Source organism: Cladophialophora carrionii, assembly GCF_000365165.1.
Source record: "Cladophialophora carrionii CBS 160.54 unplaced genomic scaffold supercont1.13, whole genome shotgun sequence".
NCBI classification, from domain to species: domain Eukaryota; kingdom Fungi; phylum Ascomycota; class Eurotiomycetes; order Chaetothyriales; family Herpotrichiellaceae; genus Cladophialophora; species Cladophialophora carrionii.
The window spans coordinates 81,802-94,225 of NW_008481820.1; the positions used below are offsets into that span (position 1 = coordinate 81,802).

Genomic DNA, 12,424 nt, shown 5'->3' on the forward strand with positions numbered 1-12,424 from the left:
GAAGAGCATGTATGTCGAATTAATGATCCAGATGGCGTGCTTCTCTCGAAGATTTCGGTTGCGGTTTCTAAACCGCCCTGCAGTGCTTATCCGCCAATGGTATCGACCCGACAGGATATATCCCCACAACATTGCTCCTTCCACTAGATTTAGCTAGCAGGACATGTGGAAGTCGATCAGCACTCGCGCTCCATTAGCAGTGCTTCTGTACCCATTGCACAGCACGGCCTGCACGATGGTACTTGGTCGACGATAATTCCTAGCACCGATGTCATGACCGACCCCGCCCCACCCGATGCACATCAGCATTGAGAGGCTGGGCACGGGCTGCTGGTTCGCAGGGTCTCAACAGGGAGAGCGAACCACTTCAAACTGATGCGCATGGGATTCTAAGTCTAGCCTGCTCGGTCGGGTATGACCGGCCATTGAGGCGGCGTCGTCGTCGGCGGTTCGTTGACCATGTCACTGTCTGGAGAAACTCCGTCGGCCGTCTGGGCAGTATATGTTCTCTCAAATCCTCGATCACGCAATCTGCCCACAAGTTGAGCAAACACCCAGTCAGCTTGATCTGGCATCGGCCTCGGAACAAGTCACGGTAGCTGGCTTGGTTGTTGGCTAGAACTTGTCACGACCACGCGCATCTCGCTAAACACCCAGGCCACAGGAGATACTCCGATTCAAGCAAACTTGGCAGGAAAAAAACGTGGCCGCACTCTATATATACCGTCATCCTTGGTTCCGCGAAGTGCTTCAGCGCCAACCTTCGCCAAATTTCCAAGCTTCGGCAAGCATCAATGGAGAAGTCGATCGAATCCGGGATGATTGAATCCCCAGTTGAGAGCATCCATGAATCTCCACGAAGGCTGAAACCACGCCGGTGGTGGAAGTTTGGTGGTCAAGACCAGAGCCACGTCTCTGTCGATGTGGATATCGAACCAGACTCGGAGACGTCTTCAAAGGACGGTGATAGCCTCGTCAGGAACGTCAACAACGTTTTCGAGGCCCCCGAGGCCGTAGAAATCTACAAGCCGACCGCCAAATTCGAAGGCTCGCACCGGTTTGACCCTTCGGCCACATGGGAACCGGCAGAGGAAAAGAGATTGGTTCGAAGAGTATGTGTTGCGGTAGTCAATATATCAGCCCTGACCACGGCTGACCATTTCGACAGCTTGACTGGCTGATCGCACTTCCTGCTTGCATCATGTTCTTCGCCCTGCAACTTGACCGAGGCAATATCACACAAGCTCTGTCTGACAATATGCTTAGTATGTGCTTGTCCCGTTGACAAGCTTTCCAAGATGTTGACACTTGCACAGGTGACCTTGGCATGGACACCAACGACTACAATAATGGCATGACAATCTTTTACTGTTCGTTCCTGTTTGCCGAGCTCCCATCACAGCTCATCAGCAAGAAAGTGGGGCCGGACATTTGGATTCCCATCCAAATGGTCTGCTGGAGCGCAGTCGCCGCATCCCAGGCTGCCTTGTCGGGGAAAACCAGCTTTTATGTCTGCCGGTTCCTGCTGGGCTTCATCGAAGGTGGCTTCATCCCCGACACCATCCTGTACCTCAGCTATTTCTTCACCAACGGCGAACTCCCCAAGCGGCTCAGCTGGTTCTGGACGTCCTATCAATCCACCCAGATTGTTGGAGCGTTCCTGGCGTACGGCATCCTCCATTTGAGAGGCCACCACGGGATGGAGGGTAAGTTCGCATATTGCCTCCTAGATCTCCACTAAACCTATGCATGCTAATCGAAATCGGCAGGCTGGCGCTACCTGTTCGCCATCGAAGGCGGTCTTACGGGCCTGATCGGCATTCTCACCTGGCTATATCTCCCGGCCTCACCGACGCAAACGTCGCGCCACGGCCTCAAAGGCCTCCTGCGGCCCCGAAACGGCTGGTTCACCGAGCGCGAAGAGACCATCATGGTCACACGGATCCTGCGCGACGATCCCGGCAAATCGGACATGCACAACCGCCAGGGTCTCAGCTGGACGCTCTTCAAAGAAGCCCTGACCGACTACGACATGTGGCCCATCTACCTGATCGGCCTGGGGTGGACGATCCCAGCAACACCCCCACAATCATACATCACCCTCACCTGCAAAGCCCTTGGCTTTGACACATTCGAGACCAACCTGCTCACGATCCCGGCGTACACGCTGTTCATCTGCCAACTCCTCTTCTGGACGTGGGTGTCGGAGCGGTGGAACTCGCGCCTGCTGCTGGGGGTCATCTGCCAGATGTGGTGTCTCCCGCTGCTCGTCGCCCTGGTCACCCTGCCGCCGCAGTTCCACAACTCGAATTGGTCCAAATGGGTCCTTTCCACCATGCTCGTCGGCTACCCGTACGTGCACGCCATCCTCGTGGGGCTCACGTCCCGCAATGCCGGCTCCGTGCGTACCCGCACCGTCGGCTCCTCGCTGTACAACATGGCGGTGCAGACGTCGAATATCATCTCGTCCCAGATCTACCGCAATGACGACAAGCCCTACTACTACCGTGGGAATAAAGTCCTGCTGGGCATTGTGGCGTGGAACACCGTTACTTTTATCGGCGCCAAGATCTACTACGTACGCAAAAATGCGAAGCGCGATGCCATTTGGTATGGCATGTCGAGGGAGGAGAGGGTCGAGTATCTGAAGACGACGCCCGACAAGGGGAATAAGCGGTTGGATTTCCGGTTCGCTCATTGAGCGGAGGTACGCATTCACTGGGAGACAAGCTCGACGTCAAGCATGCACTGTTATGCCAGCTAGATCTTACAGTATCATATACATTTACACTGTCAGGGTGATCAGGTTGTCGGCTTGAGCGGGAGGGTGCGTTGTTCATCCTGCTCAAGGGGCGGCATCAGTAGAGAGGGGAAAGGGAGAGATAGAGATAGACCGGCGAGGAGGTCAGGACATGAATGTATGGAGATTCCAGAGTCCAAGTACACTAGAGTAGAGTAGAGCGGGAGAGGTGAGCACTGCAAAAGCAGTATAGAATCATGATGAATACGACTGGGCTTGACAATTACTATGAATATGACTATGATTGACGCTTCCTCGCCTCATACTGCTGTATACTGTATCATGCCGTGTATGCAATATCATGCCATGTCATGGCGTGTCGTGTCACTTGCCTCGATTTGATTTGACATGGACGTTTTGTCTTGTCTCGTCCATGTGCCTGTCTCATCTCCCCGCCATCGATCATTATACAGTACGGAGTACCATGGATTTTTAACTTGGGTTTAAGTATCGTGGAATCGCTTCCCCTCACGGCGACTTATTATTCATCCGTATATAGACAAGGCAAGGTAAGGCAATGCTATGTAATGCATTTCAACATGATGGATATGAACATGATGTCGGACTCATCTCACTCGACATATTAATCGGGATCCACGGAATGCACCTGATACCTAATACCTGATACCGCGGTACTTCCTCTACCTCCTACCTACAGTATATGTATGCATGTGTATGTATGCATGTATAGTATGCATGGTACGTATGTATGTATGGTATGTATTAGTGTCTTAGCCCTTCACTTGTTCATTTATTGACCACCCCGAAGCCCATCCACTCCAGTCCATTTCAGGTCCTGTCTGTTCAGGTCCTGTCTGTTCAGATCCTGTCTGTTCAGATCCTGTCTGTTCAGATCCTGTCTGTTCAGGTCCTGTCTGTTCAGTTCACTTCATATCAGTCCAGTCCAGTCCAGTCCATCTCAGTCCCCTTCGATTCATCAATTCCAACCGACTCATCTCTCCCTTTCACCTTCTGTTCCACCCTCCCTCACAGCTTTCGTTCCCGTAAAAGCAGCGCGGCTATGACGCCCAACGTAGCAAACCCCAGAGACATAGCTGCCCGGACCACGAGTCGCCGTTAGTGAGTGAATCATAGATCTCTTTGCGCATAGTTATATGTGTGGTCCCGACGACACAATCTGATGATTGCATCACGAGGGGTGTCTAGATCTCGAGACTGGCACTTACCGAACGTACAGACCAAGCCGTCGAGGTAGGCGCCGATGACGACGTCTCTTATCCGTGGGGGAAGTGTGCGGATGGATCGAACGCTCGAGATGGCCGACTCGATGATCTGAGATGAGATGAGATGGTCAGGTCAGAGAGCCCGGTCAGAATGCAGGCAGGCAGGCAGGCAGGCAGGCAGGCAGTACGCAAAACATAGAGGTATAATACGATATCTTCTTTTCCTGCTTTACCTAGGACAAATAGAACCCAGGGCATAACGAAACCGGATAAGAGATGTAGCGTACAAACCTTCTTCTTGTGCTTCACGCCGTCTAGGCCCTTGTCAAGTCTGATCCTCAGCCTGGCTTGCAGGATTGCCGTGGCCAGTTGAATGCCGATGAGGAGGAACAGATTCTGAATCAGATACAGCGTTGTGCCGGCGACAGCCATCTTGCTGGCGTCCAGATTGGCGGCCAGGTGGATGAACGTGGTGGACTGGTCCGTGCCCGTCGCGAACCCGCCCAGGAAGATGTAGAGGGTTTCGGCCGGGTGGATGGCGGCGGCGCCGGTTCGTCCCCAGCGCAGCAGGACCAAGAAGTATCCCACCCACCCCGCGCAGTTGCCTAGCACAGTCAGGACCTTGTAGCGGGCCGTTCGGGAGATCATGTATCCTGCTAACAGTCCCGCCGTGGCGTTGCCGACCACCGAGGGCACGAGCCGCAGGCCGGCCTGGCCGACGTTGGTGCCGGAGATGATCTGGAAGTAGATGGGGACCGAGTAGAAGAGGCCGAATTGGCCGGCCATTTGGACCCCGACGAGGACGTATGCCGTCAGCGTGTCCGGGTTGGTGAAGAGCTCGATCGGCAGGATGGGTTCTTTGGCCCATCGCTTCTCGATGCGGTAGAACAGAGCGAGACTCAGGAGCGAGACCACGCCCAGAATCACGCAGTACACGAGTAGGAGCTCCTCGGTCACGAACTCCAGCGCGAGCAGAAAGCTGACGATGGAGACCATCAGCACAAGAGCCCCCGGCACGTCCACTCTCGCGAGCTTCTGCCTGAAAGAGACCTCATTTTCCTCGTCGTCGTCGTCGTCGTCGTCGTTGTCGGGCTTGCTCGTCTTCGCGGTCCTGGTGGGTAACTTCCAGAGAATCAGGAGAAGGCCGATGATCGTGGGTGGCACTTGACCGTAGAAGCACCAGCGCCAGCCGATGGTGTCGCACAAGACACCTCCGAGAGGGCCACCTAAGGCTCTCCCCGTCGTGGCCGCGATGTTGACATAGCTCCTCCAGCTTGCGACTTGCCTCACGGGGACGACGTCTAGAGGATATGGGTTATCAGCCAACAGTCGTGGACGCCCGTCGTGTTATGCAACTAACTTACCAGCGATAATGATAGATACCAAGGCCGTCATGCCCGCTCCACCGACGCCGGAGATGGCGCGCCCCGCGATGACTTGCCAGTACTGCTGACCAACGCCACTGCAAGCCTTGAGCAAATGTGTATAAGAGCGTGTCAGAGAGACGGTGGCCTTACCAGAGAAAACATCCAGCTGCAAAGAAGACGTACGATACCGTCAGGTTGCTCCGTCGGCCAAAGATGTCGCTTAGCTTGCCATACTATTGCAACGATTAGCACCGAGGACATGAGCGGTGTTGTGGTCCTCATCCTCACCAGCGGTTGGCTAGCACAGAGGGCAAGCACAAAGCTGGTGACCAGCCACGAGGCGTTCGACAGGGCATTGAACTCGGACGCGATCTGCTGGCTCGAGGCGATGATCAGACTGCCGTCGAGATTGGCGACGAAGACGCCGAGCAGAGACACCGGCACGACGGTCCAGATGGTCAGCGCCGAAGACGGCTCGTCACTGGTCGGGGCGTGGTCCTCGTGATACGGCGGCAAGTTCGCAGAGGAGATGCGTCTCAACGAGGTGCTGTAAGATTGCCGTCGCTCCAAGTCGTCCGAAGAAGCCCCTGTGTGGTCGCCCGGCAGCAGGGCACTTCTCTCGTCGACGGCCACATCGGCCATGGCAATCGAACATTCGACCAAGTCAGGGCATTTCCATCGGACAAGAGGCTCAAGCCAAAGCACATCTATCTCGGTCAACAGCGGGATCGAAAGGGCAGGTGCTGTACTGGGTATACACGCTACAGTAAGTGACTCGCGGTGGGAAAGTTAAGATGCCCAAGCCGGCAAAGCGCCATGACGGGGGGGCAAGTGGCGCTCACCGCCGTGGATCCTCTATCCTCTATCCCCCATCCTCTAAGGACCGGTACCTGATCACGCAAGTTGACCCGTTGAGCACGTACGAGGCATCACGTTGGTGGCGCCCACACAAGGCAATGCGGCCCCGACCTAATTAGCAGTTAGGGACACAGGGATGTGCCCCGACCTGTCCCCTCTGGCCCTTTTTCAATGCCCGCTCCCTCGTACGCTACGTATTGCCACGGCCGATCACTGCCAGAGCCCGGTGTGGCGTGGCAGGATCTGCGACATACAGACTGCACATTCCACATGCTATGGTCACGATCGTCTTGGGACGAGGTTTCGAGAAGGATAGAAACCACTACGAGCAAGCAATTGATCTCGTTTTAGACGAGACATTGCCGCCGGACCAGTGTCGACATTGGTCTTATATGGCGTGGGTTTTCCAGATCACGATATTTAAACCCCCTCCCTACTCGTACCTCTTGCTACACCAGTTCGCTCCACTGCGCTCCTCCCCTGATGCCGATTCCGTCGGCCGTATGCGAGTACGCCTTGACGTGACGAGGCCCCTCACTCTCGAGGATATACCCCTTCTCGCACCTTTCATAGCGCACCCTCTCCTGCTGGAACTCGTAGAAGTCGTCGTACCGCGCGCTGAGAGCGTCGTGCAGGTCATACACGTCGCCCGCGGGATGCAGGACTTCCCAGGGATGGGTACAGCTCCGGGCCTTGCACGTCTTGAGCACCATGACGAGGGAATCGAGCCGAGAGAGTAACTGCTGCAGCGTGACATGTCGGGGTTGCTCTCCAGATGTCGAAGGAGGGAAAGTGAAGGCGGAGGAATGATTGGTGGTGTAGAGGTTGTACGTCTCGTAAAGGTCATGCTGGGTGCAACTATCGTCAGCCCTGAACTGACAACGGAGGGAAGATCACAGACACACAGACACACAGACACACAGACACACAGACACACAGACACACTTACATTCAGATCGTACAGTTCATGCTCCCCACTGCACCAGACGCTATAGTACAGGTTGTAGGTGTCGCCGATCACCCGCAGGCCCTTGTACGTGTTGTTCCAGTACATGGCTTTGCCGTACTGGCCCTCGGCGAGTGCGAAGCCCCAGTATTCGATGTTGACGTGCTCCCCCCGGACGTTGGTAGCAGCGTCAAATTGGTCCGATGTCACAGGGATGGCCACACCGTCAAAATCAGATCGTATCTCTCCGCCCGTCAGGGTCAGGAATGTCGGTGCCAGATCAGTGTGGGAGGTCACAATGTCGCTGACTTTGCCCTTAGCGACGCCCGGCCCGCGCACCACCAGTGGGACGTTGATGTCCTCTTCGAACCCACATTCTTTGCCTGGTTGAAGCCGGTGCTGGCCGATGTGATATCCGTTGTCGCTGGAATAGAAAATGTACGTGTTATCCAGGATCTCATGTTCGGTCAACCGAGCAACGACACCGTCGACAATCTCGTCGACGGCCTGAAGAGCTCGTAGCCGGTCTCGATAGAACCCGTCATTGAAGTCGAGATTGGTCTGGTTCTGTTGGGGCAGGTCGCTGATCCAGGACACCCCATGAGGCTGCTTCAGAATTAGTTGTGTCTCCTATGCCGCTGGAGAACTCACCTCGTCGGGATTGAAGCCTGGAGTACGCGGGACCACAGCGTCTTCGAACAGGCCCTTGTGCCTGTCAGCCGGGATAGGCGGAGTCGTGAAGATAGTGTGTGCGGAGCCCGAGCCGTTGAACCAGTCTTCCAGGAACTTGACGTTACTGTGGGGAGCGTTCGGTGCGATGGTCAGAAAGAAGGGCTTTCGCTCAGCGACTGCGTCTTCGAGGAAGCCGTACGCCTTGTTCGCTAGGACGTCGGTGGAATACTCGCCTTCATGGCTGACGGGAGGTTCTCGGTTCCGCTGGAAAGTGGCATTCAGATACTCATAGGTGTGTGGATCGAGAAGGAAATCAGAGCCAGTGAATCCCTCAACGAACGGGGAGTCGTAGGTACTCAAGCTATGAGCGTTGAACAACTTGCCGGTATAGTAGGTGTTGTATCCGATGTCCTGGAGCCATACTGGGAGCCACGCCTCGTTGAATCCCTGGCTGACAAACTTAGGATAGCCACCTAGAGCCGATATCAGGAATTCCGTGCTAGAGTTAGGGAAACAGATACCTTAGATCGGACCGAGAGGCACCATGGGGATGTCAGATGACGAGGAACGCAACTTACCATACGGAGGATTCACATCCGTCACATTCGTGTTGTGAGCGGCTCTTCCTGTCCACAAGCTCACCCTCGAAGGGCAACACAGGGCTATCGTGCAATAATGCCTCTGGTAGAATGTGCCCTCGTCGATCAAATGCTTCTTCACGTACGGCATGTAGGCCAAAGAGTTCATGTGAAGGTCTTGATCATCCGTCAAGATGAAGACGATATTCGGTCGTGATTTGGAGTCAGAGCCAGAGCCAGGCACAGCATCCTGACCAGGCCCCAAAGGTCGTTGCACATCTAGGGCAAGACTCGCAGTGACGGCAGCAGCAACGGTGAGGAGCGACGACGTCCACATTGTGCCTGGTCGCCGTGCTTGCCCTCTGCTGCTGCGACAATGTGCTGTACTTATGCGACCGTTTCGGCGGCCAGAAGAGGCAGATGATGACGCGACACTGCCAGCATAGGAGCACAGAGTACAGAAAGCCTACACGTACTTTGTAGCTTGTACTGCAGCACGTGCAAAGCCGGTAGTTGGAAGGATGAGCACAGTAGCCGGGCAGCGGTGGTCCGGACACTCGAGCAGATAGCCGCTACCACAGGGAGCTACAGTACCCAGTACGAGCACTCGTACCAAGGAGCCAAGTACGGCGTGGTCCAGGAGTACAGTAAGAACCCCCCACCTCAGACCCCCCACTCGCACAAGGCCAGCCCCCTTTTCGTGCTGCCGCCCCTGTCACACCAAGAATGGCGTGCTGTCCCACCATATTGCGTGATCACAGACGACTCCAATCGTCAGCACCACGCATCAACTGCAGCACCGCAGCCGCAGCCTTGATATCGCCGTGTAATCCTCTGCAGCCAATCTGCTGGGGAACAAGCTTGCTTCCTGGCTTGCGTGATATGCTTGCGTGCTGGCTGGTTGGACGATCTACAAAATCTGGGCCGCTCGGACGCGGATCCAGGATAAGAGCGTGCATGAGTGCGTGCGTTCGCAATCAGACGGCAGACGGGAGACGGCTCCAAGGGCGGCCACCGGGGTTTGGTGAAGAATGTACTCTCCTTCGTGTACCTGGCTCATGCTCAACTTATCGGCGTCCCGGACACTGGTACAGGCATTGGCACTGGGTTGATGGGCGTTGAACGACGCTCTAACCTACTGTAATTAAGCGGACAGCCCACCAAGTCTCGCATACGAGTAAAGCTGGCCCTAGTCACCATACCCTATTCCCTGTACCGTGCGTCCTGTGTTCTGGTACCCCGTCACCTAGGCGGTACTCCGGTGTCCCTGATGATATCCTACCGTTCCCTTGCCTGCAATTGCCTTTGTTCCACCGTCACTGGCTCGATTCACCGTCATCTGTCGCGCTCGTCAGGCTTGTCGTGCTCCTCACGCTCCTCCCATTAGTAGCACGTCCAGTGCGCAATCGCCGAGGGCCGTCTTCCTGGTCGTCTTCATGTTCGTCGTGCGGATCGCCCTCGTAGTTGCTTGCGGGCTTTTTGTTCTTTTCCGTGATCAATTCCTTGAGCCACCTGTTCTCCATCTCCAACTGGTGGACCCGTTCCTCGAGCTCGGCGTTCCGTCCCTGCACATTCGCCATCCTGCTCTCCATGGCCTCTTCCTTTTGCTTTTTCTTCTGCCGAAAGCGCGCACTCGCAGCCGTGTTCCGTCGCCGTCGCTCCTCCTTGGCGGCCACTTCGGCGGCCTCGTACGGGCTCGTCGGGAAGATGTCCAAGCTTAATCCCTCGGGGCTGTATTGGTGGCCATGAACCGGAGGTCTACTCTGTATGTTCGGGTAGAAACTAATACTGGTATTGACAGTCGTGATGTTGGGGGCAGGCTGTAGTGCGAGAGCAGGTGGTGATGTTGAAAGCGTGCGTGTGCCAAAGTACTGGGCGTCGACATGGGCGCGTAGGCTAGGGTCAAGATTGGCGGTGGTGGTTGTTGTGGTGCTGATTTGCGGGATCTGGGCCTGTCGCAGGCGCTGCGTGCCATCAAGCAAGTCCCTTTCGTCGAGGTTGAAGCGGTTCATGGAACCGGAAATGCATACTTTGCTCGGGGACTGTCTTTTATGAGGACATAGGCGGGACAGTCACAGTCACAGTACCGGACGAGGTCGGTGAGGCCCATACATATAGCGTGCCAACACTGGAGCATGAGCAGGCTTGGGGCCTTGCCCATGCATGCGCATGTGCGAGTGCAGTAACGTGTCCCATCTGGGTTAGAGCCCGTACCAGGGCCGGCCGATCCATCGTCCGGAGATCGTACGAATCACTGGTCCTTGAGCTCTGGAAAGAACGAGCTTGGAAGCCCTGCGAATCCTTGGGAAAATGACCGAGGCGCATTGATCCATCCCAGATGGACGTGCCGCGCAGAGTGCGACAATGTCATTCAGTGTCTTACCTTCAGCTAGCACAGGCGAGACAACCACAAGGCTGCGACCTCGGGTCTGCCTAAGGCCGGGGAGACCTTCGCCATCATTTCTCAGCTGGTCAAGCCACCTGGAATGGACGCTGGCTCTTGCACCATTTCCTGGAGATAAGTGGTGAGTCTCCCAACTTCGCCAATGCATTATAGCAAGTCCTTTTGGCGCGTGGGGCACCTTGATCCCATCCTAACCCTGCTCAGTCTGGGCGAGGAAATCATTCATGAACACGATATTGTACTTCAAGGTCATGATTCGTGCGTTATCCAGAGAAACCTGCAGGGACTGACGAGAATAACTGCGGGATGGGAAACCATGGCTTTCTGAGCGCGTGCGGATCTATTTCCAGTGATACCGGCCTTGGTCTCTGCTGGAGGTTCTCTTCCGTCTGTAGAGTCCCAGAAACAGATGACATGATCGGTCACCCGGGTAGCTAGGATATAACCTTTCCCGTCACAATCCCATTTCCGGCCGCCTGGGACGTTGGTGCAATTATTGCATTTGTAGCGATCGTGCTCGCGAAAACCCAACCTGGTGGCAGTGATTCTTTGTGATGTGGCATCATGGGAAGGGCGATCATAGCGTTACGCCCGGTGTTGGCCGCCTGCCATCGTCGGCTTAAACCTCGTGTCGGAGGTTCATGGCATGATTCGAAGAATGAGGTTGGAGCTTGCAGACATGGATTATTAATGTGGCGAGAGGTAGACAATAGGAGCAACGTCTCGTATCTCGTTGGACGACTTGCAATCAGAAGCTCGGCCTCTTTCAAACTTAGACACAAAGCTGAAGTCGTGATGTCGGCAGCGTCTTGCCGCTGCGACACGAGCCCCAAGCGTTAATCGGAGTCGGCACCCGCGAAAAGGAGAACTCGAGAGAGGCATGTTATGGTATTTATATAGCTGTTCGGCGAGGAATGCGAACGGAGAAGATTGAACGTAGTCTCGTCTGCTTCCAACTGTGAGCGGCAAAATCTCCTAGGCTTCCGCCAAATTTGGTTCCAGCATGCGAGCATTTCGCCTTGATTCAAGCATGGAAGCAGCAAGGTATATGAAGAGGGTATATTGCGGCGTCGGACTGCCCCAGGATCACAATGTCGTCGGTCTTTGACGGACGGTTCCTGTCCGAGTCTGGAATACATGGGTGCCGGTCACGTGCTCGAATTATGCCTCCAGGTCACGTGCACCGCAAGTCCGGCAAATTTGGCATGATGCCGCCAGGCCTCCATCTGGTTATTTCTCCCACAGACAATCATTAATGACAACTACGGCCGTCGAGCCAGTATCGCCGCCGGCCAAGAAGCTGCGCTTAGTCTCCGGAGCTTGAGCAGGAGGGCATGTGCGCCCGAGGATGTCCTTGACGGGGGCTCTTCCGAAAGCGAGGGCGTGGGAGGGTATTTTGCGTCGCGTCTGACTTTGCATCCTCCCACCTCTGGCCCAAATACCCTTCTGCCATGCAGCATCTGCTACCAAGATGGGCTGGAGCATGCGGGTATTCCAGGCCGACTGATACTCCCCCACACAGGCCCGGAATCGGGAGACCAGAATCCGGAGAAGGGGTAGATACTCCATCGAGGCGAGGATCAGAGGTATCCCATCGTTATCAGCCAGACATCCA

The 12,424-nt window shown here is 55.4% G+C and overlaps 4 protein-coding genes across 4 annotated transcripts; 1 reads left to right on the forward strand and 3 right to left on the reverse strand.

Moving 5' to 3' along the window:
• Window positions 1-794: 794 nt before the first annotated feature.
• On the forward strand, window positions 795-2,701 carry G647_10186 (uncharacterized protein; the record flags this gene model as incomplete). The annotated part of the gene is made up of 4 exons (XM_008726178.1): window positions 795-1,112; window positions 1,169-1,265; window positions 1,317-1,706; window positions 1,770-2,701. 4 exons carry the CDS (start codon window positions 795-797, stop codon window positions 2,699-2,701), a joined length of 1,737 nt encoding a protein of 578 aa, XP_008724400.1.
• A 1,188-nt stretch (window positions 2,702-3,889) lies between these two features.
• On the reverse strand, window positions 3,890-5,993 carry G647_10187 (uncharacterized protein; the record flags this gene model as incomplete). The annotated part of the gene is made up of 6 exons (XM_008726179.1): window positions 3,890-3,963; window positions 3,997-4,093; window positions 4,276-5,285; window positions 5,349-5,446; window positions 5,502-5,584; window positions 5,640-5,993. The coding sequence occupies 6 exons, from the start codon at window positions 5,991-5,993 to the stop codon at window positions 3,890-3,892; spliced, it is 1,716 nt and encodes a 571-aa protein (XP_008724401.1).
• A 665-nt stretch (window positions 5,994-6,658) lies between these two features.
• On the reverse strand, window positions 6,659-8,742 carry G647_10188 (uncharacterized protein; the record flags this gene model as incomplete). The annotated part of the gene is made up of 4 exons (XM_008726180.1): window positions 6,659-7,057; window positions 7,159-7,761; window positions 7,807-8,300; window positions 8,406-8,742. The coding sequence occupies 4 exons, from the start codon at window positions 8,740-8,742 to the stop codon at window positions 6,659-6,661; spliced, it is 1,833 nt and encodes a 610-aa protein (XP_008724402.1).
• A 979-nt stretch (window positions 8,743-9,721) lies between these two features.
• G647_10189 (uncharacterized protein) lies at window positions 9,722-10,417 on the reverse strand (the record flags this gene model as incomplete). The annotated part of the gene is made up of 1 exon (XM_008726181.1): window positions 9,722-10,417. The coding sequence occupies one exon, from the start codon at window positions 10,415-10,417 to the stop codon at window positions 9,722-9,724; it is 696 nt and encodes a 231-aa protein (XP_008724403.1).
• Between the last annotated feature and the right edge of the window lie 2,007 nt (window positions 10,418-12,424).